The sequence below is a fragment of the Callithrix jacchus genome, chromosome 2 (assembly GCF_049354715.1).
Source record: "Callithrix jacchus isolate 240 chromosome 2, calJac240_pri, whole genome shotgun sequence".
NCBI classification, from domain to species: Eukaryota; Metazoa; Chordata; class Mammalia; order Primates; family Cebidae; genus Callithrix; species Callithrix jacchus.
The window spans coordinates 23,798,553-23,825,451 of record NC_133503.1 but is presented as its reverse complement, the minus strand read 5'-3'; the positions used below and the strand labels follow the sequence as shown (position 1 = coordinate 23,825,451).

The 26,899-nt window shown below is 39.3% G+C and overlaps 1 protein-coding gene across 5 annotated transcripts in view; it reads left to right on the top strand.

Annotated features, from left to right (window-relative positions):
• LOC108589501 (uncharacterized) overlaps positions 1 to 26,899 on the top strand; it is a 358,276-nt gene that overhangs the window by 293,512 nt on the left and 37,865 nt on the right. For 3 of the 5 annotated variants that reach the window (XR_013532478.1, XM_078365738.1, XM_078365739.1), the window contains one exon: positions 20,987 to 21,398. The exons of the other annotated variants lie outside the window; for them this stretch is intronic. Coding sequence is in view for 2 of the 3 variants with exons in the window: in XM_078365738.1 (XP_078221864.1) it covers positions 21,301 to 21,398 (98 nt within the window). In the remaining variant the exon portion in view is untranslated. The remainder of the gene's footprint in view (positions 1 to 20,986; positions 21,399 to 26,899) is intronic. 5 annotated transcript variants of the gene reach the window in all.

Below are 26,899 nucleotides of genomic sequence, written 5' to 3'. Positions count from 1 at the left end.
TAAAATGACTAAATAATAATGAAATATTATATAGGTAATAATAAGCAAATATAAGTGATTTCTGTGACAAAATGACAGGTAGAGATAATGTATACAGACAATTTAAAAGGCCAGGCTAGTTGAGGGAAAGGAGATGGGCTTGTGCGGACTCCAAGGACTGGGAAGAATTGAGAAAATCACTCTAACATGCAATTTAAAATGTTTTCCTTTTTAGAAGAAAATATGCAGACTGGCCTTCTCAATTCATGATAAACAAACAGATTAAATGCAGCTACTAATCCCATGAGCCCTTGCAATCCATCAGGAAATTGCAAAACAGGAGCCTAGAAATCTGTAGGACTGCAGCAAGACCAAGAAGCCATGCTTGTTTAATACAGCTGACCTGGCAGCTTAAAGGTCATCGTGATGTATTGGGTATGGAACATGCTGGACAGCCTTAAGGAGATTCTGGAAGGTTGCAGATAAGAAAGATAGCCAAACACAATGTCCGTGCTCACTTACCGAGCTCCAAAACTGCCCCCCAAACAACTTCCCACTTGGTTACAAGTGTCAAATGACAGGACCCCTGTCAGATCAAATCCTGGCTCCCCTCAATACACACACAAGGAGGTGAGGCCTAATCAGCACTTGTTGAATGGGCAACTAAATGGACAGGCAGGGGAAACACTCTTCCAAGCTGCCTTCCTCTTTTATTCATTCAAATATTCATTCAACATTATTTATTGAAAGCCTACTATGTGTCAAGGACTGTTCTAAACACTACTCTCAAAGCTCATTAAGGTCTAGTGGGAGCTAGAGATCATAAAATATAAAAAAATCAGAAAAAAAAATGATTACCATTTGTGATAAGCGCTATAGCATTAATAAATAGGACAAAAATGAGGACAGTCTCCTCAACATGGCCAGTGGGGAAGGGCTTTCCCCAAAAGAGGAGAAAGTAGAAAATTGAACCAGGTATGAAGGTAGCAGATGAAATTAGGGGATTGAATTTTAGGCAGGAAGAAGAGCTTGTGTGAAGAGTTTGAGAAAGAAGGTAGCATAGAACGTTTGAAAAATTATGAAAAAGGCAGGTGGCTAGAAAAGAGTGAGGGAGGGGAGGTAGCCCAAGTGAGGGTAGAAAAGAAGCAGGATAGATTAATCAGGTCTGTGTCAGGAGTTTGGATGCAACCCATGGGGAAAGGGAAGCTCATTTAACTTGAACAATAATCCAATTAAAATTAAAAGCATATATCTTCTGCCTTTGGAAGGCCAATGTGATAGCACTTTCTTGGTCTCTGTGTTTTCCACTCTTCTCTTGCTTTGTAGTGGTTTCCAGCTCCAGAATTGAACTGCAGAACTTGCCACGGTACATGAGTGCTGGTGAAACTGGTGGTCTCCTAAACTGAGTTTGGGGGGATGCATATGAGAAAGACATTGGAGCACATCAAGAAATAACTTAGGTGTTGGTGCCAGTTATGTGGCATGTTGAGCTTTGATCATTTCACCTACCTGGGCTTCAATTTTGTTCATCTTTAAAGAAAATTTTTTTTTAATTTTTTATTGCATTTTAGGTTTTGGGGTACATGAGCAGAACATGCAAGACAGTTGCATAGGTACACACATGGCAGTGTGTTTTGCTTCCTTTCTCCCCTTCACCCACATTTGGCATTTCTCCCCAGGCTATCCCTCCCCACCTCCCCCTCCCACTGGCCCTCCCCTTTTCCCCCCAATAGACCCCAGTGTTTAGTACTCCCCTCCCTGTGTCCATGTGTTCTCATTTTTCATCACCCGCCTATGAGTGAGAATATGTGGTAAACAACATCCTCTCTACTTCCCTGTAAAGGAAGGGTGAGGAGTCGTGAGATAAGAAACAATTTAGAGGCATAGTACTTTTATAACCTGGAATTAGATAGCAGGAAAAAGACCAAAAAAAAATAGCATAGTATTTTTTAAAAAATAGAGCTATTTTCTTCATAAAGTATTGGTATTAAATTACCACTAAGACAGATATACTGCATTGGTTAGAGGTGAGAAGTACAGAACTTGAAAGAAGAGACATGATTTTGCTATTTTCAAGGATATACATTTATAACAAGTAGAAAAAAATTTATTCCTGGTGATAATGCTACAGAATTCTTCTTAAGATGCAAACTGTATTTCTTGAATACCCTGAGAGACTCCCTTGGGGTCATTGAGCTGCAGTAGGGAATGCATGTCAGCTTACACAGAGCCCTCAGAGAAAGGCAGAACAATCTATCTCCCCATAACAGGGAAGAAAACTTGTTCCTAAAAAGGAGGGGAAAAAATAGCAAGGAATGAACTGGAGAGGAGGGGAGAGAGACAGGAGTGGCAGAAAACATTGTAGGATACCATGTTTCCTCTCCCCTTGACCCTCCAAATCTTCAGTAAGGTGACCTAGCTCACGAAATGGTAGTAGTTTTATTTCCCTGAAAACAGTAGAATGGGCCAGTGGCACAACTGACTGCAGGAGTTAAGGACAGAAGTCATCAGGAGAAAGCAAGGTCCTGGGAACTCCTAAATGTCTTGGAGCTTTGGAACCAGCCATTCAAACCAAGATTGCTTTGTTCTCCAAAAGGCACAAATGCCACTGCTATAACCTGAGTTATAAGAGAAAGCAAACCAATATTATTGCAGAGTATACTTAGATATACAGGTATCTTGCAAATGAGCTCATTCATTAAAGCTGCCCACTTACTTGAAACTAATTTTTGTATTTTAATGCAAACTAAAGCTAACGGTCACTTTTCTCACATCACTGTTTGCTTTGCCAAACTCTTTCTTCCTGAAACATGGAAGCTTAACCAAGTCCTTCTCCAAATCATGTAATTCCAGTTCACTTGAACTAGATGCATTTCTGTGCATTTCTTTAAAGAGCCATCAGAATATAAGGTAGCATGAGCTTATTTAAGAGGTAACCACCAATGAACTCACTGAATTAAATGGGTGGAGAATAAAGACTTCATGCTTCCTGCTAGGAAATAGCATTCAAGAGAGAAAGACATTTCTTTTTGTCTTTTTTATTAACTTTTCTTTTTAAGTTCAGGTGTACATGTGCACGTTTGTTATATATGTAACTTGTGTCATTGGGTTTTATAATACAGATTATTTCATCACCCAGGTATTAAGCCCAGGACCCATTAGCCAATTTTTCCTGATCCTCTTCCTCCTCCCACCTTCCACTCTCAAGAAGGCCCCTGTGTATATTGTTCTCCTCTATGGGTCTATGTGTTCTCATTATTTACCTCCTACTTATGAGTGAGAACATGTGGGATTTGACTTTCTGTTCCTGCATTAGTTTGCTAAGATAATGGCCTCCAGCTCCATCCATGTCCCTGCAAAGGACATGATCTCATTCTTTTTTATGACTGCATAATATTACATGATGTATATGTACCACATTTTCTTTATCCACTCTCTCATTGAGGGCCATTTAGGTTGATTGCATGTCTTTGCTATTGTGAATAGTGCTACAGTGAACAGACATTCACATGTATCTTTATAACAGAATGATTTACATTCCTTTGAGTATATACCCAGTAATGGAATTGCTGAGTCAAATGGCATTTCTGTCTTTAGGTCTTTGAGAAATCACTGCATTGTGGAGGAAGACATTTCTAATATAGCATTTCCTGATTTGAATTTCATTATGACATTTCTTTAATATTGTAAAATGCTTAAGAATATTGGCTCTAGAAACTAATTCCTAAATTCAAATCCTTATTCTATCACTTGCTATTGTGTGACCTTTAGAAAGTCTCATAACCTCTCTGACCTTCAGCTATTTTCTCCATAAAATTGGCATATCCCACAGGATTATTGTATTAACTGTAGGTGAGTCCTTAGCACAGTGCCTGGTACTGCATAAACACTTAGCAAATACCATCTTTATTTCCATAATTGTCACTATCTTTAATATATGGGCTCTTTGTCACTGCTACCTAGAGCTGGAATTGCATACAAAAATCCATTAATAATACAATTTCTCAATTAACTAGTCTAAGCTAACCTTTAAAGAAGATGAGTTTATGTTCAAAGTTATATATTTGACATTTCTAATCTAATGCTTTTTAAAAATTTTTTAAATTTTATTGTTTTTTTTTTCACTTTCCTTTTTTTTTTTAACTTTAGGTTCTGAGGTACATGTGCAGGTCATGCAGGGTTGTTGCATAAGTGTATACTATATCCTGCATTTCTCCCGATGTTATCCCTCCACACCCCTCCCACCCCCTGTTGTCCCTCCCCTACCCCTGCCAACGGCCCCTCAGATGTGATACTCCTCTCCCTGAGTCCATGTTCAACTCCCTGAGTCATTGTTCAACACCTGCCTGTGAGTGAGAATATGTGGTGTTTGGTTTTCTGTTCTTGTGTCAGTTTCCTGAGAATGATGGTTTCCAGATTCATCCAAGTCCCTACAAAGGACACGAACTCATGGTTTTTTATGGCTGTGTAGTATTCCATGGTGTATATGTGCCACATTTTCTTTGTCCAGTCTATCATTGATGGGCATTTCGGTAGTTCTGCGTCTTTGCTATTGTAAACAGGGCTGCAATGACCATACATGTGCATTTGTCTTTATAGTAGAATGATTTATTGTTCTTTGGGTATATACCCAGTAATGGAATTGCAGGGTCAAATGGAATTTCTATTTCTAGATCCTTAAGAAATCACCACACTGTCTTCCACAATGGTTGAACTAATTTACACTCCCACCAACAGTGTTCCTATTTCTCCACATCCTCTCCAGCATCTGATGTCTCCAGAATTTTTAATGATCGCCATTCTAATTGGTGTGAGGTGGTATCTCAGTGTGGTTTTGATTTGCATTTCTCTAATGACCAGTGATGATGAGCATTTTTTCATATGTTTGTTGGCCTTATATATGTCTTCTTTTGAAAAGTGTCTGTTCATATTCTTCACTCATTTTTGAATGAGGGTTTTTTTTTTTTTTTTTTTTTTTTGTATGTCTGTTTTAGTTCTTGGTAGATTCTGGATATTAGCCCTTTGTCAGATGGGTAGACTGCAAAAATTTTTTCCCATTCTGTTGGTTGCCAGTTCACTCTAATGATGGCTTCTTTTGTTGTACAGAAGCTCTGAATTTTAATTAGATCCCATTTGTCTATCTTGGCTTTTGTTGCCATTGCTTTTGGTGTTTTAGTCATGAAGTCCTTGCCTATGCCTATGTCCTGAATGGTTTTGCCTATGTTTTCTTCTAGTGTTTTTATGGTGTTCGGTTTTATGTTTAAGTCTTTAATCCATCTGGAGTTAATTTTAGTGTAAGGTGACAGGACGGAGTCTAGTTTCTGCTTTCTGCACATTGCTAGCCAGTTTTCCCAACAGCATTTTTTAAACATGGAGTCCTTTCCTCATTGCTTATTTTTGTCAGGTTTGTCAAAGATCAGATGGTTATAGACGTGTGGTGTTGCTTCTGAGGCCTCTGTTCTGTTCCATTAGTCTATGTCTCTATTTTGGTAGCAGTACCATGCTGTTTTGATTACTGTAGCCTTGTAGTATAGCTTGAAGTTCAGCAGTGTGATGCCTCAGCTTTGTTCTTTTTGCTTAGGATTGCCTTGCCTATGCAGGCTCTTTTGTGATTAAATATGAAGTTTAAAGTGGTTTTTTTCAGTTCTGTGAAGAAGGTCGTTGGTAGCTTGATGGAGATAGCATTGAATCTATAAATTACTTTGGGCAGTATGGCCATTTTCATAATATTGATTCTTCCTAACCATGAGCATGGAATGTTTTTCCATCTGTTTGTGTCCTCTCTTATTTTGTTGAGCAAAAAAAACTGTGGTTTGTAGTTCTCCTTGAGGAGGTCCTTTACATCCTTTGTTAGTTGTATTCCTAGATATTTTATTCTATTTGTGGCAATTGTGAATGGGAGTTCACTCTTGATTTAGCTCTCTGTTTGTCTATTATTAGTATATAGGAATGCTTGTGATTTCTGCACATTGATTTTGTATCCTGAGACTTTGCTGAAGTTGCATATCAGTTTGAGATTTTGGACTGAGACAATGGGGTCTTCTAAATATACAATCATGTCATCTGCAAATAGAGACAGTTCGACTTTCTCCTTTCCTATTTGAATACCCTTTATTTCTTTTTCTTGCCTGATTGCTCTGGCTAAAACTTCCAATATTATATTGAATAGGAGTGATGAGATAGGGCATCCTTGTCTAGTGCCTGATTTCAAAGGGTATTCTTCCAGCTTTTGCCCATTTGGTATGATATTGGCTGTATGTTTGTCGTAAATAGCTTTCATCATTTTATGATACATTCTATCCATACCTAGTTTATTGAGAGTTTTTAGCATGAAGGGCTGTTGAATTTTGTCGAAGGCCTTCTCTGCATCTATTGAGATAATCATGTGGTTTTTGTCGTTGATTCCATTTATGTGATGGATTACGTTTATGGACTTAAGTATGTTGAACCAGCCTTGCATCCCCAGGGTGAAGCCTACTTGATCATGATGAATATGCTTTTTGATGTGCTATTGCATTTGGTTTGCCCATATTTTATTGAAGAGTTTTACATTGATATTTATTATGGATATTGGCCTGAAGATTTCTTTTTTAGTTGAGTCTCTGCCGGATTTTCATATCAGGATGATGTTGGTCTCATAAAATGAGTTAGGGAGGATTCCCTCTCTTTGTATGGTTTGATATAGTTTCAGAAGGAATGGAACTAGCTCTTCTTTGTATGTCTGGTAGAATTTGGCTCTGAACGCATCTGGACCTAGACTTTTTTTGGTTAGTAGGCTATTGATTGCTGCCCCAACGTCAGCCTTTGTTATTGGTCTATTCAGGGTTTCAACTTTCTAGTGGTTTAGTCTTGGTAGAGTACAAGTGTCCAGAAATTTATCCATTTCTTCCTGGTTTACTGGTTTATGTGCATAGATCTTTTTGTAATAATCTCTGATGGTAGTTTATATTTCTGTAGAATCAGTGGTGATATTTCCTTTATCTTTTTTTATTGCATCTGTTTGATTCTTCTCTCTTTTCTTTTTTATTAGTCTGGCTAGCGGTCTGTCTATTTTGTTGATCTTTTCAAAAAACCAGCTTCTGGATTTGTTGATTTTTTGAAGGGTTTTTTTTGTGTGTGTGTCTTTATCTCCTTCAGTTCAGCTCTGATCTCAGTTATTTCTTGTCTTCTTCTAGCTTTTGAGTGTTTTTGACCTTCCTCCTCTAGCTCTTTTAATTTTGATGATAGGGTGTCAATTTAATCTTTCCTTGTTTCTCTTGTGGGCATTTATTGCTATAAATTTTCCTCCTGATGCTGCTTTACATGTATCCCAGCAATTCTGGTCAGTTGCGTCTTCATTCTGATTGGTTTCAAAGAACATCTTTATTTCTGCCTTCATTTCATTGTTTATCCAGTTGACACTCAGAAGCTAGTTGTTCAATTTCCAAGTGGTTGTGCATATTTGAGTGTTTTTCTTAATCCTGAGTTCTAATCTGATTGTGCTGGGGTCTGATAGACTGTTTGTTATGATTTCTGTTCTTTTTCATTTGCTGAGGAGTGATTTGCTTCCAATGATGTGGTCAATTTTAGAGTAAGTGCAATGTGGTGCTGAGAAAAATGTATATTCTGTGGATTTGGGGTGAGCATTCTATGTCTATTAGGTCTGCTTGGTCCAGCTCTGCATTTAAGTTCTGGATGTCCTTGTTAATTTTCTGTCTTGTTGATCTGTCTAATATTGACAGTGGAGGGTTGAAGTCTCCCACTATTATTGTGTGGGTGTCTAAATCTCTTTGTAAGTCATTAAGAACTTGCCTTATGTATCTGGGTACTCCTGTATTGAGTGGGTATATATTTAGGATCATTAGCTCTTCTTGTTACATTGATCCTTTTACCATTATGTAATGCCCTTCTTTGTCTTTTTTTATCTTTGTTGGTTTGAAGTCCATTTTATCAGACACTAGGATTGCAACCCCTGCTTTTTTTTGCTCTGCATTTGCTTAGTATGTCTTCTTCCATCCCTTTATTTTTATTCTATGTGTGTCTTTGTATGTGAGATGGGTTTCCTGAATACAGCACAATGATGGGTCTTGATATTTTATCCAGTTTGCCAGACTGCGTCTTTTGATTGGGGTGTTTAGGCCATTTACATTCAATGTTAATATTGTTAAGTGTGAATTTGATCCTGCCATTTTGTTACTGGCTGGTTTTCTTGCCCATTAGTTGACTCATTTTCTTCATTGCATTTTTGGTCTTTGCCATTTGGCATGCTTTTGCAGTGGCTGGTACTTGTTCCTTTCTGTGCTTAGTGTTTCTTTCAGGAGCTCTTGTAGGGCAGGTCTGGTGGTGATGAAATCTCTCAGTAATTGCTTGTCCTTAAAGGATTTTATTTCTTCTTCACTTACGAAGCTTAGTTTGACTGGATATGAGGTTCTTGTTTGAAAGTTCTTTTCTTTATGGATGTTGAATATTGCCCTCACTCTCTTCTGGCTTATAGAGTTTCTGCCAAGAGATCTACTGTGAGCCTAATTGGCTTCCCTCTGTGGGTGGCCTGACCTTTCTCTCTGGCTGCTCTTAGCATGTTTTTCCTTCATTTCAACCCTGGTGAATCTAATGATTATGTGCCTTTGGGTTGCTCTTCTTGAGGAATATCTTTGTGGAGTTCTCTGTATTTCTTGGATTTGAATGTTGGACTGCCTTGCTAGGCTTGGGAAGTTCTCCTGGATGATATCCTGGAGAGTGTTTTCCAGCTTGGATTCATTCTCCCTATCATATTCAGGTACACTGATCAAGCATAGATTAGGTCATTGCACATAATCCCATATTTCTTGGAGGCTTTTTTCATTTCTTTTCACTCTTTTTTCTCTTGTCTTGTCTTCTCTTTTTGTTTCATTGAGTTGATCTTCAATCTCTGATATCCTTTCTTCTGCTTGATCAATTCAGCTATTAATACTTGTCTTTGCTTCACAGAGTTCTCATGCTATGTTTTTCAACTCCATCAAGTTGTTTATGTTCTTCTCTAAGCTTGGTTTTTTAGTTAGCATTTTGTCTAATCTTTTTTCAAGGTTTTTGGTTTCTTTGCATTGAGTTAGAACGTGTTCCTTTAGCTCAGAAAAGTTTATTATCCATCTTCTGAAGCCTGCTTCTGTCAATTCATCACACTCTTTCTCAGTCATGTTGTGTTCCCATGTTGTTGAGGAGCTGTGACCCTTTGAAGGAGAAAAGGTGTTCAGGTCTTTGATGGTTTCATCTTTTTTGCACTAGTTTTTTTCCCCATCTTCATGCATTTACCTGGCTGTGATCTTAGGGAGGCTGCTTGATGAGGTCACTTGTCTGCCTGTGGAGGTGCTACTGGATTTCTAGGGACTCCTTCAGGTTGCTAGATAAGCTTCCTGTGTCTTTTTTGTTTACACTGGGAGATTAGGCCTGCCTCTTCTGCTGACCTGGAGGCAGTGCTGGGTGGTCAAGAACACCCTCCATTGCTACATAGGCTTCCTGTGTTTTTTGTTATGAAGACATAATCAGGTTATAAAGACATAACCTGGTTGGTTATGTCTTTCCTCCACAAGGCTGGATCATTCAGTATTCAGCTCAGATTGTGGCACTGGCTGTGTAACCCACTAGAGTTAGTGCTTCAGCCCTCTTGGGTTTGTGGGGGAGGGTAGGGACCCGCCCAATCTCACCACCTGTCTCCCTGCTTTCAGCTCCCTCTCTCCAGTCATGGGGGAGGGGCCTGCCCAGCTGCTCAATCTGTATTCCCACGATCAGCTCCATCTCTCTCCGGGCAGGGGGAGGGGGGCAATAGTTCAGTCCGCAGGCTCTCCCAGCTGGCTTATGGGCTTATTTGTTTGCTTAGATCTGTATGCCAATCCAGGACACCCTCCTGGATTATTATTCAACTCTGTGCCTGTAATTCCTGGCTCTTGACTGGCTAAGATCCCCTGTTCTGTGTATTGCTGAGGTTTTGAGGGAAGCGTGGTATCTGGACCGGGGTGCCAGAGGGAAAGCCTCCGACTCACTGGTCAGATGCACTTTCTGGGTGAAGCAGCACCCCTCCCTGCCTCGGTCTTACTTGCCTGGGCTTAGCTCATCATCAGACCAGACCTGTTGAAATATACCTGGTACCTCGGTTGGAGCTAGGAGATCTCTGGATTTCTGTGTCTCTCTCACTGGATATTGTGCACCAGAGTTTATCTGTTTGGCCATCTTGACTCCTATGCTTATTTTTATTGGCTCTTCCTGGTTGCAGTGGTATCATGCAATCCTGTTCTGTTGTCACAATATTCTGCTAAGGCAAAAGGAAGAATCCTATTCAACTGACCTCATTAAGGCATAGAATAACTTAAATGTAATTTTCTTCATTCTTAATTCAGAGGCATGGGTTATCATGGACAGATGGCATGTTTGGGAATACCATTCATGGACAGTCAAAAAAAAATTTACTTCTTAGCCTGACTTAGTCACATGACTATGAAACAGTCATTTAGCCTTTCTAGGTCTTACTTTGCTTGTTAGTAACATAACCAAGCAACATGTCTAGGTTCATTTTTATTTTAAGGTGTATGAAATTCATATTACATTTTGAAAAATTATAGAGAATGTTGTAGATCTGGATCTGCAATTAGCATGTATAGAAAAAAAGAACAGGATCAAGGCCAAGAGATTTAGGTTCTGAATCCAACTCTCCTACTGTGTTATAGACTAAATTCTTGACTTTATTATTGAATAAATTTTGCTTCTTCATTATCTTTAAAATAAAATTATTATACTAAGGCTATAACCCCCAAAGCAATCCATGGATTTGCAAAACAATGGGTTATGTGTATAAATTTCCTTGCTATAGGAATTCCCAGTGAGTTAAAATTCCAGTGTACGCTGTGACTATTAGAGCGAGGATTACTTTGCAACCTTTCTAAAATTTCTTTCATGAAAGATCCATTTCGGTTTTCCCACTGTGGCTCTTACTTCATGAAATACCCTTAAGAAAAAATGGACCCAGGCAACCAGCGAAGTCCTTCGTGATTCTGGCAGCCCTAGCCTTTTGTGAATTTGGGGTGAATATGGCAGTGGGGATGAAGGAGAAGCAGATTTCAAACCATAGATTCAGTGCAGACTCATTCAACATCCATAGCAGAGCAGCGAAGCTCTCAAAGTGTTAAACTGCCTTCCCTTAAGCACAAATTCACAGGCCCAGAGGTGCTTGGGGTCTGAGGGAATTATCCTTTTTTCATTATTATTATTAAAGTCTATTTATCCATCTCCAATAGAAAGATGGGAAAAAATTCTGTAACATTATAAAATATAATAAGCCTCTATTCAGTGGGATTTTTACAATTCAAGTAAAAGCAATCTGGAAAATGAAAACTTTAAAGAGGTTTCTTTTGCAGAATGGGAGAAAGGAGCTGCCCCTTCACCTGGCTAATGCTGATAATTATCTGTGAAGACCTCTCTTGCTCTCTCAGATGAATTTCTCTAGGTTTCAAAGGAACTCATTCCACAACAGCTTGAAAGGATATAAGAAAAGTTGTTAGGCGATGATAAAGTTGTTCGGCTTGAAATAAAAGATTCTGAAACTCAGTATGAAAAGAAATGCTTCTAACAGGACCTCCTCAGTGATCAAAAGTAGCAAGTTTTAAAATAGCAATATTTTATACAAAGTTTTTTCTTTTTTTGTTTTTTTATACAAAGTTGTTTATAAACAAACCAATGTTCTAATGTTATATTTATTACAAATTTGGTGATGGAATTAGAAAATTTGTAATTTAAACACAGTAAGGAAAGAAATAGAATTACTAAGTTATTAAGTATTAGAAGCAAAGACCTTAGAGACTAACTTGTTTGTTCTCTCTCTCTCTTTCAAAGAAGAGGAAATCAGTCCAGAGGGAGAAAGTGTCTTATACCAGGTCACAGGCTGGATTAGTGTCAGAGCCCAAGTTAGAAGCCTTGTCTCAAATATTCTTTTAAAATAAGCTGGATTTAACAGGCATGGATCTGGATATTTTATTTTTTTAATATGCAAGCTTTTTGTTTTAAAATCCTCACTATAATCATCCATGAAAATATGAAGGAGCTTAATACTATTCCTTTAAGAATAATAATGTGAGCATTTACTTCTGATAACCACAGTAGTAATACTGCTTTAATAAAATGCCACCTAGTGGAGCTTTGGAAGCAAAACACACTTCCTCCATTTATCTCTCTCAAAAAGAAATACCTTCCTTATACCCACACTTTAATCAATATCATTATCTCCCTGAGTGCTAGATGATTAAAAATAACACTGAAAATTGTCCTACTTCCAGAACACAGCAGGGAAGATGACACTGCACAAAATAAGTTGGATCACAAGAAAGAAGCCATATGGGGTCAAATTGAAAAATGTGGGGCTAAGGGGCCTTAAATCTTTACCCCCATTTTACTGTAATAGGAAACAAAATAATTAGAAGAAAGTTTGTTATGCTACCATCTTTCCATGATTTGGGGGATCCAGATTGGCCTGGAAGGTGGTGCTTGTACAGGGTGAACATTATGAACGACTTACTAGAAAAAAACTCTCTGGAATGAGAAAACCTCAGGACTAGGAAGTACCTAAAATGGTGTCTGGTTACGCTCTCAGACTGTGGTGAGGTCCTCGTTGATTCAATATAAAGACGCCACCCCGAGAGTAATGTGGACAGTCATCATTGGAAGAATGAATGGACTGATCTGTACAGTTACACGTAGAACACTAAAAATAATGCATAGATACTAGACAGGCTTATTTCAACTCAGAAGAAAAAAGAATCGTCAAAATCAAAGGAGCCAACATGGAATTAAAAGGCTGTCCCTGGATGGCTGGAGAAGTATAAGTCAAAAGTATTACACTGCTGGATTTAGAGGCTTAATATTAACCCCATAGAGACCTAATAATGAAAAGGTATTGAAGTGAACTATGCTTAAGGGCAGAAGATTTAGGAATCTGTCTTTGTCTTAGGTTGGTCCCTCTGAGAAACAGACTGAGAGAGAGATTTGAGTTCAGGATGTTGATTGAGAAGCGCTCTTGAGATCAGTACCTGTGGAGGAGTAAGAGAAACAGGGCTGGGCAGAGGGAGGTGTTGAGCCAGTTACACAGGAGCAGGAAAAGCTTCAGCAGATTCCATGAGGAGGTCTAGAGCTGGAATGGCCTTTACAGTTGCCCTATAAAGAGGCAAGGGAGCTAGGCCGTTACATGCCTGTTACCAGTCATGACTTTGGGGCTGCCCCGGGGCAAGGGTGCAACCTTGTATTAATAGCTTTCTTTGAGAATAATTATCAGAGAGAAACTCAAAGCAGTCAGCTGTCAATACATGAATGCCTCAGCTCTAAAGGAGCATGTGGATAGTTCCTGACAGCATCCACTAAAGCATCTCTCCCTGTCTCTCTAGAATGTAAACAGGAAGCTACTCTTGCCATATTCCAAAGCTAAATACCTTTAGCCTGAAGCTGTTCAAAAACAGTGTTTCTCAAGTCTTTTTGTTTTCTTGCTGCATGCTTCGGAATACCTCCCCCACCACCCCACATACAATCATTTGCTTTGGTCCTTTTCTATAATATCTCAGGATGCAATAGCCTATGTTAGGATAAGGTAGAAGCCTAATATGTCCTTTTCTGACATTTGCCATATAAATTGTGTCCCACTTTAACTCTTAACTTCTCTGCATCTCATTTCTTAATCTACCAAATGAGTATAATCATATCCCCTCTCATGAGTTATTATGGAGACTAGATAAAATAATAGCTGCAAATAGCATAATATTTTATCCACAGTAAATACTTAATTTGCTATTAATTGTTACGGGGGGGGTTTGTGTATATTATGTACACACACACACGAACACATTCAGCCCCTAATCTCCAATGTCCTTGGCCTAGACCAATGGTTCTCAGAAGTCCTTAAGACCCTTTTCAATAGCTCATGAGGTCAAATTATTTTTGCAATAATACTACAGTATTAATTGCCTTTTTCACTTTTTTTTTCTTGAGGTTAAAATTAAGTTTTTCAGAGGCTGACATGTACTGATGTCATTTCTTTGATGTCATATGTAATGAACTTATTATTGCTATTTTGAAATAAATTTACAAAAATTTAACTTGTGTTTCTAATTTCCCATGTGCTAAATATGGATAGATGTAATCTGTGTAAACAAAACCTTTTGGGGGTCCTCAATAATTGTAAGTACAAAGGTGTCCTGAGACTAAAATGTCTGAGAACCACTGACCTGGACATACTGTCACCTCCTTCCAAACTTCTCCCCACACCCACCACCCACTTTTACCACCAAACCTGCCTGATGGCCTTCCCTGAATTCTGTTTCAAGGTTGCTCTCTCTGCTTTTAATATTAAGATCAACTCAGGATATGTTCTTGGAGGTGAGACATGGGATGTGGTCAGAGAGTGCACGATATGCTTTGCCCCAAGGAACAGTCACATGGAAGCTTCTTCAATATCACATGAGGTACCAGTGAATCAAACATTGCAGTTAACTTGCACAGAAGATGCTCAGTGGCACCAAGTGGATCACAGTGACCGATGCCCTGCTGCACAATTGCTGACTATATTTTAGAACAAGCATGTGCAGAACAACATGGATCCCATCGTTAAATAAATTATCATGTGAGGCTTTCTCTAGTAATTACCATAGAGATGATTCATTCAAGTCAATTTGACAGTGGAAGAGTTGCAACAATGCAGTTTTAAACTGTCAGAATTTAGAAAAGGAGTAACTCTCATGATATTTGCACAGATCTTAGTTTCTTATCTTCTCTCCAGCCCTTGAGGATTGTAAGCTTCAGTGGAGGAAAGGGTAGGAATAGCAACAGGAACATGGTGTGTCCCCCCAACAAAAGAATTTTAAGTGAAAGGAAGAACAAACAAATGGTAAGAAAGGTGCTCATAATGCTCTAGAACTCTGTGTCCTGCAGCAGTTTAAGTGCTGCTCTCATTTTTTCCTCCCAAAAGCCCTGTAAAGTAGAAATGGCCCCCCCACATTGGACAGATAAGAAACTTGAGCATCCGAGAGGTATAAATGGTTTGCCTGAGGCCACTCCTCAATTCGGTGACAGAACTGGGTTGCTCACTATGTCTTCCCCCACAAAAAATAATACTTTGTCTTTTGTGAGCCAGATTGATCTAATTTTAAATTGAATTTAGTGGTTTTCTCAACCCCCCAGGTTCAAGTGATTCTCCTGCCTCAGTCTCCTGAGTAGCTGGGACTACAGCATGCCATGATGCCTGGCTAATATTTTGTATTTTTAGTAGAGATGGAGTTTCACCGTGTTAGCCAGGATGGTCTCCATCTCCTGACCTCATGATCTGCCCACTTCAGCCTCCCAAAGTGCTGGGATTACAGGCATGAGTCACCACACCCAGCCTAGTGCTTTTTATTAGTCACTTAAATAAATGGGCACTGAGCTAGAATAAATAGGGTCTTCAAATACAAAGCGGTACATACCCACATGACCCCTGCCCCCAAGGGAGCCATTGTGAGTAACGAAGTAGACAGAGAATCCTGCAGAAGCCTGGAGTGGGTGACAGGGAAGAACATTTATGAGCACTACAGTGTGCTGTTCACAGGCCATTTTACAGGCAGCTTCTCATTTCATCCCAAAACTCCCTGAAGAAGGTATAATTCTTGTCCTGTTTTATAGACAAGAAAACAAGAGTCTCCAAAGTGATGAAATAGTGTGTTCATTGTACACAAGTAGGAAGTTCTAGAGTGTGGATTCACATGGAAGCCTGTGTGATTCATAAAGCCCAAGACTGTTCTGTGGGGGCACACTCCTCAGCATAAGGACCTAGGAAAGACCTTGTATGATGAGTGTGTACAGCGCACTAGGATGTCTTTGTCCACCCCTCAGTTAGAATTATACCCTCCCTCTAGTCAGTGTGGCCTAATGGACAGGAAGTTGGAGTTGTGAGTAACAGAAGAGACTTCAAAAACTAGTAATAAACATCTGCTTGCAGAAGGGCACTCTGGGTGGGGAGCTTGGGATATGAAAAAGCTTTACAGCTCTTTTGTGCATTTATCCTAACATCAAATACAAGTGTTACTTTTTTAATTAAAAGAAAGGTTACCTACAGAGAAATGGGGGTATAGAGGGAGAGAAGAAGGAAAGAAGGGAAGAAGGGGCCTTTGAGATGGGATTAAAGGGTGTATAGGATTTTGAAAGATAGAAAAAGGGAGAAGACACTTCAGGAGACAAAAATTTGAGCAGAGGCTGCAAGATAGCAAAGTACAAAGCCTCTGTGAGGAAGAACCTGAAGTAGACAGAATGATGAAAGACCAGGAAGGATTATAGGGAGATAAAGTAGAAAAAGACAGATGGGGGCAGATCCTGGAGTGCCTTGCCTGTCTTTAAAGAGAATCAAATTTCCAGACCAGCTATGAAGAGTAAGAAAGAAGGAAAATGATTTCTTTTCTATAGTTCTTCACATTTCAGAAATACTTTCACCAGAAAGAATTTCTAACAATACTTTTTCCCCCGACTGATTGTGAAATTCTGTTGTCTAACCAAATTTATAATTTTTTAAATTAGAATGGTTGCCTTTCTTGTCTAATTCCTTTTAATCCTTTCTTGATATCATCCTCTGCCTTATATTTGTATCCCAATTTGATTTTAAACCTCAACTTTCTAAGGATTATGCAACAGCAAAAACATACTGACCTGCAGTTTTGCTAAGCAGAATATCGGAGGGAAGAGTGCTTTCAGAGAGCCTCAACCAGATCCCCTAGTTCACAGTCAACAGAGTGAGGCCCAAAGAGGGAAGAAATTCCCCCAGAGTCACACAGACAAACTCACAGTCCAGTGCCCTCATCAGTTTACTGTGTCTAGCCCACCATCTGTTTACCTGCTCAACTTGTTCCAGGGGCTCAGTTTTCGCTCAGGGGAGAGCAGATTCCAAACCAGATCATCATTTTTCTACCTTAAGAGAATATCATTCACTTGCTTTCACGAGGCAGGAGGGAAAGACACACACAGAAAGATCAGGGACTGGCCCACATCACACACCCAGCTGGAGCAGAACTGATGCTATACTCATCTCTCCACAGTCCCATGCATTTTCTTTACCCTGCAAGTGATTTTGGCATGAAGTTCTAGGTGGGAAAATAGATGCAATTAATATCTCATTACTGTAACCATTTCCAAATTCAGAAGGACCAACCTTCATCCAAGAGGCCACGTGTCGTAAAATATAAAGGCTTCTGACACTCTTCCTCCTGAAGCCCTTCCTGCCTGACCATAGACTAGACACAGTCGGGGGAGAATTGGAGCAGAGTTTGGAAGTTAATCTGTACTTTAGTCCCCAGCAAATTGCTTTGAGTTTCTACTTAAATTTTAAATAACATACTATTACTACATATCAAGCACTTTTCCCTATTTCCAGTTAATTCTTTTAAAGTTGTATTTTTATTAAAATTTCTATGATTCAGTCTCAAAGGACTTCATGTTCAAGAAGTACATCTACAACAGTAATGAGAAAGGAATTTCATTCTACAATCAAGAACATGAACAGGGACCTAAATAAAGAGACCACAACTGTATATAAAAAAATCCTTTCTTCTTCCATCCTTTTTTCTCAATGTGCAGCTGTTCTGTCATCAACCTCTCCATCAAAATTCCTCCTCTGCTCCCATTAAGGCAGCTTCTTTTCCCTCTCACTTCCATTGCCCTCCCTTTCCCAATCGTGTATTCTACAGTTTGACTTGACATCTCTCTTAGCAAGAAAGAGTAACTCCTTTAGAAGAGGGAGAAATGGATCTGGCAATTTGGGATTCTCTTTTGTGGGCTGGATGAGTATATGTTAATGTCCTCATATGAGTTCATTCTTGCTTTGCTATAAAGAAATACCTGAGACTGGGTAAGTTATTTTTAAAAAAGAGATTTAATTGGTTCATGGTTCTGCAGGCTGTACAGGAATTATAGCTGCGGAGGCCTCAGGAAACTTACAATCATGGCAGAAGGCAAAAGGGGAGTAGGCACACCTTACACGGTCAGAGCAGGAGGAGAGTGCGGGGAGCTGGGGAAGATGCTACGCACTTTTAAAACAACCGTATCTCTTGAGAACTCTCTCATGAGAAAAGCATTAGGGGGATGGTGCTAAAGCATTAGAAACCACCTCGTGATCTGATCACCTCCTACCAGGCCCCGTCTCCAACATTGGGGATTATAATTTGACATGACAATTGGGTGGGAACACAGACCTAAACTGTATCAGTCCCCTAATTTCTTCCTACTGGTCCTATTGACCCCAGAGTCAGTCTTCCACAATATAGTACTTGACATATTTGACAAAATGTCTTAAGCCAGTAACTTCCCGTTTTTCTGTTCTCCAAACTAACCATGCCACTATAAAGTCTCTGGGCCTTCATATGTAACATATGATGTGAAATTCTTATGCAAAAAGAGGTTAAAAGAAGAGACTTTTGTAGTATTGTTAGCAAATATTAATTAAGCACTCATGTGTAAATTAAGCCAAGCTTTGTTGTAGGTGCTGAGAATAAGGTGCTAAACAGAATCCCTACCCTAGAAGAGTTCACCTTTGGGCTGGAAGAGACTGAAAATAAATAAACAAGTAAATAAATACATAAGATATCATATGTATCATTCTATCATAAATGAAGAATTACAATCTAGAGAGTTGCTAGGAGTTGGGGTAGATTTACATTAGCTACAGTGCTCAGGGAAGACCCCTGGAGGCAGTGACTTTAGGGGTGAGATCTGAACAATCTGAAGGAAGCAATTGTTTGACAACTGGAAGCCCAGCACAAAGACCTTGAAATGATAACCACTTGGCATCTTCAAGAAAAAGGAAGAGCATCCCATTGGGTTAGGGCACAGTGCCTGAGGGAAAGAGTGATGGTCTATCACTTCATGGTGGAGAGCTTGAGGGAATATGGGTAGGGAGAGCACATTTAACTCTTAGCAAGGTAAAAAGTATGTGAGGATCTGTGTCAGGGAACGGCATGACTGATTTTGTTTTTAAGTTTGTTTGGTAGCTATGTGGAGAAGCAGCTGACAGGAGGCAAGAGAGATGGCAGAGATACTAGGCAGGAGTGGTCCAGGTAGGAGAGGAGAGGGGTTCCAACTCAGTTTGTAAGAGTGGAGACGATGTGGTTCTGTGATATGATGAAGATGTAGACCCAATAAGATCTTGGTTTTCCAGTTGTGCAGCCCTGGCCTGAGGTAACCAGCATACTTGTAGAATGTTCCTCAAGTCTTCTTGTGACAACCTCTGAATCTGTGAGCTACTATTCAAATGAAAAGTACACATTACCTTAGAACAAGCCACCAATTTTAGTAACATTTAAGTCTAAACCTATACTTCATAAAATTATCACTAAAATAAAGAGATTCTGAAGATAATGTATTTCTGTATACAACACAAAAAATATTTTACAGGAGTTCAGCCTCTTAAAGCTCCAATAGTTCCAACCCTCCACCTCCTTTTCTGGTCTCACTTATACTGTATAACTAAGACCTTGCCCATGGCCAGTATTAGAACTCCAGAATACCAGGACTGTTCGATTAACTCCAAAGCCCAAGTGGTGTGGATGTTTATGGATGATTCCATAATATTGATTCTACTCTAAGGCTAGGCCAGGCCAGGTAATTCTGTTTTTCACAAACGATTGACTCTGAAATTTACATAAGACTCATTTAGTTAAGAAAATGTTAGAATACAGTGTTCTGGAGACTTCTATCAAATACATTCATTATTCCTAGAAAAGAAACACAGAGAGAGCCATCATTCTCTGGATAGTACCATGTCTGGAGGTGAGACATGCAAATCCTACAGCCATCACTGAGTTTGTAACCTTCCATAAAATGAAGCCTGTACTGAGGTTGATAAAATATAAAGATGGAAAGAATTTGGGTTCTTGATGACATTGTTAAGATGCCGGTCAGAAATGCCTAGAGCCTCCTATAACTCTAGACTTCACACTTTGTGAGATATATTTCCTTTTTGCTTTAGCTGGTTAGTATTGTAGTTTTGGGTTACATTCAGCCAAATTCATTCCATCAGATATGTTGAGGTTAATTTTTATAAAAACATTAACAGATATTTATTAGACCCCCACTACATGTCATGTACTATTCTAAGTGCTGGTAATACAGAGGTTAATAAGGCAACATTGCCTATTTTTGTGACACTGAATATTTTCACTTGGAGGCAAAAGGAAATAAGTAGAAATAAATTAGTAATCTCACATAACAATGCTATAAAAATAAAGGAGGTAAGATGCTAGAAGATTACTGGAGGCCATAAGGAAAGGGGCAAAGTCTTATAAAAAAAAAATATTAGGTCTATGCAGAAGTGCACCAGCCCCATGGATGCTCATCACAGCAATGTTTGTAACAGCAAAAGTAATGAGGCTTACTGGAAATAACCTAATGAAATACATGGGGCCTACTGAAATACATTTTGGAACATTCATATGGTAAAATATGTTGTCAATAAAAAAGACTGGGTTAGGTCATGTGTGGTACATCACACCTATAATACCAGCACTTTGAGAGGCCAAGTGGGGAGGATTGCTTGAAGCTGGAATTTTGAGACCAGCCTGGGCAACAGTGAGACCACCATCTCTACCCCAAAAAATATTTTTAAAAGACCGAGTTAAAAGAATATATTGGATTACATGATACTCTGTCTTTGATATATTATTAATAAAAATAAAAAGCTGGTTGTAGATGAGTATCTATAACTGAGTACAGTGTTACCTCAGTTATAGGAATTATACAGAGGATTGATGGATACAGAGAGGTAGATAAAGATGGATGAAGATAGAGATAGAAATAGGTAGAGATTTATTTTTCATTGGTATGTAGTAAAGTTTATCAGTGTTGCCTACCTTTTATAAGAGACACAATAGAAGAGGTAGAGAGAAAATATTATTTCTTGCTACTTCTTGATTTTATGAGCAGTTTTAGAATTTATTTTACTATGTGGACCCTTCAATTTATAAAAAAATACATTTAAATTTTTAAAATTCCATGTAACTTTTTTCAGGGGAAATCAGAGTGAGGAACAATAAATGTGAGTAAAGATTATTGCTCAAGAGTGGCTTTTGACATACATGGCATCAGAGAAGAACCTGAATTGAAATAGAAACCAGGCAGAAAAGGAGGCCATCTGTTCTACCTAGTATCACCTGGCATATAGTATCCCCACCAACAGGGGTAAGCACTGCAGGAAAAAATTCTACCACCAGAAGCTTTGCAACTCCAAAAGCAGCGTTGTATGGGACAAGGTGCCAAGATTATCTACAAGATAATTTCAGAGCAGAGAGATGTTGGAGGAGGATTTTAGAAAAATACTTGAGAATGCCAGAACAGACCAAAGCTCCAACAGATCACAGAAGTACCTGGCAAAGGGCCCCATGGCAAGGGACCTCTGAAGACCTGCACATTGAGGAGAAGGTGTAAGTTATTACCAGGTATATTTATATGACCTTGCAGATATTCTTCCTCCCAGGTCCTTTGGTCTGAGCCAGGCCAAGAACCTGGGTTGATTTCACTTAAGCTGTGGCCCCCCTCTTCACTGAACATGTGTTTTGAAAAACCCTCATCTGCTACACATCAAACCCATATTTGTGACATGATTAGCAGGTCTCCAAAGGAGGCTGAATCAAAGCCAATCTCAAGAGCAGGGCAGATTGAGCAATCCATTTTACAATAATGGAGAGGATTAGGGGAGGAGAGCTTTTCTGGATGCCTGACTTTTTATCTTTCAGTTTTGTCTTCTTGTCTTATCAGTAACCATCATAGATTTGATAACTAGAGACCTAGTTCTCTGATAAATAGTTCACAGGGTGAGAAATGACAGATCAGGATGAAGAAAATAAGTTTTTTTCACCCATGGAAGACTCCACAGCCTCAAAGCACTGTTCTGTGAGTGCCTGTCCTTCAGTGTGTCACATGCAGTTGCTTAATGATAACCAAAGTTGCTGTCAACCTGAGGACTTTTGCTGTTTTTTACATTAACTTTACAGCTTCAACCAGATCCTTTCACCCATTTCTCCCTTGCTCTGTCCATTGCTAAAGTAGGATACCAGGCAAGGTAACAACCCAGAGAAAAGAAGGAATATAAAATATAGAGTGCCTTGCCTTCCCATTAGTTTGATTAGCTCATTTTAATTTCTAAAATTAATCTCCTAATCTCTAAAAATCTCTAACTCAAAGCAGCCAAGATTGAGAGACATGTGGCTTTCTTAAACCCACCAAAGCCAGCATTGCTAATTGTGTACAATAGCACTTTCTCCTACTACTTCCAGATGTGAGATCTCAGAACCTCAGGCAGTTACTTTAGAACTGACAGGTAAAGCCAGTCTTTTTGCCATTCCTGCAGCTGCTAAGCCAGGCTTTTTCTTTGAATCCTATCTATAGTTTGGGTGCCAAATGAGTCAATTTCCCTTGTATTTGCATGGTGCAGTGTTTGTGTGTGTAATTTAGTACATTGTGGCATCACTAATGGATGACTGCTGAGGAGCTTTTAATCTGCATGGAACACATCTTTATGCTGAAAAGAAAACCAAACTTTGCTTACGGATTGTCATCTGTCATTGAGAGAAAGTCTCAAAATATATGGGCTTCTCACTAAATCACTTTCTTCAGACTTTCTTAAGAGTTTAAAAACAACTCTAGGACTGGGCGCAGTGACTCGTGCCTATAATACAAATGATGTAGGAGGATGGCTTGAGGTCATGAATTCAAGACCAACCTGGGCAACAAAGCAAGACTCTGTCTCCAAATTATTTCTCTGATTAGCCTGGCCTGATGGCATGTGCCTGTAGTTCTAGCTATGCTGGTGAGCCCAGGAGCTCGAGGTTATGATGAGCTATGATCATACCACTGCACTACAGCCATGGTGACAGAGCAAGACTCTGCCTCTATAAACAAACAAACATACAGACATAACTCTATAGAGGGGGAAGACATTTTAACCTTTTTTTTTTTTATCCATCCCTTTCCCACACCTCCTTTCAAAGCGAGAGGGGAAAATTACTAAATAATTGGTTGGAGATCAAGAATTAATTGCAACATGAATATTAATGGGTAGGGCCCCTGCATTAAAAGGCCTTAATTCATCTTTTGCTCCTCTCTACATGCCTTCACTACACACAGCTTGGTCAGTAAGTCAAATCAGGACTTGCCCTTGGCAGAACTTGTCAGCTGCCTCTCTTGCTCTGAAACTTCAAGAAACGCTCACCTAGCTGAATCAGGGTTTTCCTTGGAGCCCTGCCATCACTCTGCTTGCATGCTAAATCACTCTGGATGTTGCACTGTCTTAGTGTCTTATTCACTTTCCATTCCTTCTAATTAACAAAAATATTTTGAGCACCCACTATGTGTAGACATCATTGTAGGTGGTAAATATCCATCCAACACACACACACACACACACGTATATATGTGTGTGTGTATATGTATATATATGTATATATGTGTGTATATACGTATATATACATATATATATATTTCAATTTGGTCAGTAACTAAGCAAAACCTAGAGTTCATCAAATGATGGTAAGTGCTTTGGAACACAATAAGACAGGCAAGTGGACCATGGAATTCAGGGAAAGAAAGGAAATAATGTGTTCTGATTTCAAGTTGCATGGTCAGGAAAGCCCTCACTGAGAAAATGACAGTCAAATCACACCTGAGAAAGCCAGGATCCGGTCTTGTGACTATTTGGGGACAAGGGCAATCCAGGTACGGAAAAAAGCAAATGCAAAGAGCAAGAGGCATTGCTGTGTGTCTGTGAGCAGTAAGGAGGCTGAGTGGCCTGGACAGAGTGAGCAAAGGAAAGAGTGACAGGATGGGACATCAAAGCTACCAAGTCCCATTGCATGGGACTTCTGGGTCACTATGATTGCTTTGGATTTTACACAGGGCAAGAGGGAAAAAACACAGACAATTCAGGTTGTCTTAATTTCTTATTGACGGTCTTTAAAATTTGTCACAAATTACCACATGGTCAGCAGTTTAAAATACCACAAATCAATTCTGCTACAGTTAGTCTATAATCAGTTTCACTGGGCTGAGATTAAGGTGTAAGCAAGCCTGGTTCTTTCCAGAGGCTATGAGAAGAGAATCTTCTGATTCCTTGCCTTCCTCAGGCGTTATTGACTACCCATACTCCTTTGCTTTTTGCCCCTGCTTCCATCTTCAAAGTGCAGCACTCCAGTCTCTGCCTTCATCACAGTACTTTTTCCTCTGACTCTGACTCCTCCAGCATCCCTCTTATTAACACTTCTGTTATTGCATCATATATATACAGATAATCCAGGCCAAATCAAGATTCTTAACTTGTTGGCTGGCTGCAGTGGCTCACCACTGTAATCCCAGCACTTTGGGAGGCCAGGAGTTCAAGACCAGCCTAGGCAGCATAAAGAGACCTTGAATATACAAAAAATAAAAATTAAAAAATTAACTAAGTATGCTGGTGTGTGCCTGTAGTCCTGATGACTCAAGTGGAGGATCCTTTGAGCCCAGGAGGTGGAGGTCACAATGAGCTGTGATCATGCCACTGCACTCCAGCCTAGGTGACAGAGCAAGACCTTGTCTCTAAAAAAAACTTTTTTAATTCTTAACTTACTTATTTCTACAAAGCCTCTTTTGCCATATAAGGTTAAAATCATAGGTTCCAGGCATTAGGATATGGACATATTTTAGAGAGCATTGCTCAGCCTACCATAGATAATCTAACTGGACTTGGGTTTCCAAGGAATGTTCTAGATGCTCTGTTGAAAATGAACTTTTGGACTATGAGGGCAGAAACAAAAAACCAATTAAGTGTCTCTTGCAATACCTTAGGCAAGGGATGATGATGGTTCAGTCCAGGCTGGTGGCATTAGGGGTATTGAGAAGTCATATCTTGGAAATGCTTTAAAAACATAGCCAATGTATTTTGCTGATATGGGTCATTAGAAAAAGAGAAGAGAAACTGATTCCTTTAAGTTTTTAGGAGCAGCTAGGAGGATAGATATGCTTTTTCCTAAATGGGAAAGGTTACTGGTTATTGAAGGAGTAGATCTGGAGGAAAGATAATTAATTTAGTTTTGTTTATTAAATTTAAAATTCCCATTGAAGATCCAAGTTGAGATGTCAACATTTGAATTAAATATTAATATTTGAGCCTAAACAGGTGCATCAAATTAGGCTTTACCATACTTGTGCACTGAAAATTATTATACATTGTACTGTAAATGCCATTTGGCTATTACTCCTTGGATGTAATTCAAACAGAAATATTGTGAGAGCAAGGAAACATGGACCTTATGCAGTAGCAGGTCAGAATTCATGAGCTACCAAAACTCTGGCTATAATACCATCAAAATGGCATGCAAGAGACCCAAGATCCCATTTAAAACTAACACTGTATATATTTGAAAACATAGTTGCAATTTCCAAGGCTGACACTGAGATGTACAGAGATCCTGCTTCTTGGCTTACCGTCTATTAATCTGGGAACTCTGGTTTGCATCAGAATCAGTAGAGTAGTGTGTTAAAATGTAACTTTCTGGATCCTGTCTCCAGTTAACTCAGGAGATCTAGATGGTAGTAGTAATGGTCTGCAATCCAGTTAACATTAAGAAAGAGCAAAGGAAAGACAGATGGGTTGTGGTAAATGAGTATTTGTGGTGGTGCTTGATTTGGTTTGGTTAGTAGTTAAGAACTCACTAAGTATTTACCATAGGTAGGTATGATCTCACTTTATTCTCACAATACTTTAAGAAGTGGGATGAAAGTACTATTATTAGTCTCATTTTGCAGATGAGAAAACTGAAGGCATAGGAAATTAGATGAATTTTCTAGATTACACAGCAGTCAAGGCAGAGTTGATCTTTTCTGCTGAGCTTATTTGGCTCTAACTCCCACATCCATGCTGGTACCCAGAGTACTGTGTTGCGGATGGGAACATGGATCAACTGAGTGGTTGGAAAGATGGAAGGGTGTGACTCCAAGATGCTGCTGATAATGTCTGGAATTATGTTGGAGTTAGTAGGGCAAGCTCTGCAGCTGGGCTGCCTGCTTTCAAATCTGTACTCTGCCGCTTGACAGCAAGGTGACATTGGTTATGCTATTTCACCTCTCTAAGTTTCACTTTCACCCCTCTACCTATAGAGATATATTATATTAGCACCTATATCATCAGTTATTGTGTTGGTAAAATGTGATACTCTGAAGTCTTATTCTTCATGGCCTCCAGAATCTCTCCATGGTCTGCTATCCTGTTTCCTCCTCAACTTTCTATCTGTACTATTCTTCACCACTGGGCATCTTGCTCAAAGATGCTTACTTCTTCTTATTCCACGAACAAATCTGTCACTGGGGACATTTATCTCAGAATTTTCATCTGCCTGGAAAACTCTCCCTTTCCCTCCCTCTCCCAGACAGTAATATGGCAGTATTTTTCTTATCAAGGTCTCAGTTCAAGTGTTTCTCCCACGGATAAGTTATTCCTGTACACTCAACAGAAATTAGGCCTCTATTTCCCAGTCACTATCATATTACGATTTTATCTATCTTTTCGTAATATGTATCACTATCTACATTTGTGGTGTTTGTTTACATATTATCCCTACAACTAAAATTTAAGATACACAATGTCACTTGTCCATTACCGCAGTCTGAGCTCTTAGAACAGTACCTGACATGTATAGGGAACTCAATGAAGGCTCATAGACAGGAAGAAAAAGAAGGGAGTGAAGGAGTGCTGTGTATAACTAAAAAATTCAGGGAAAGAACCCAGAGTAGGAATCACTGGCTCCTAGGTCTCATTAATTCAGGACTCATAACCACATTTTTAATACCTTTAGAAAGTCCACATTTAACTGGAAATTGTCTGATGCACACAACTCATTTTCCAAACTCATTCCAGACAGAGGGACCAAACAGATGGACTCTGCATTGCATCTGG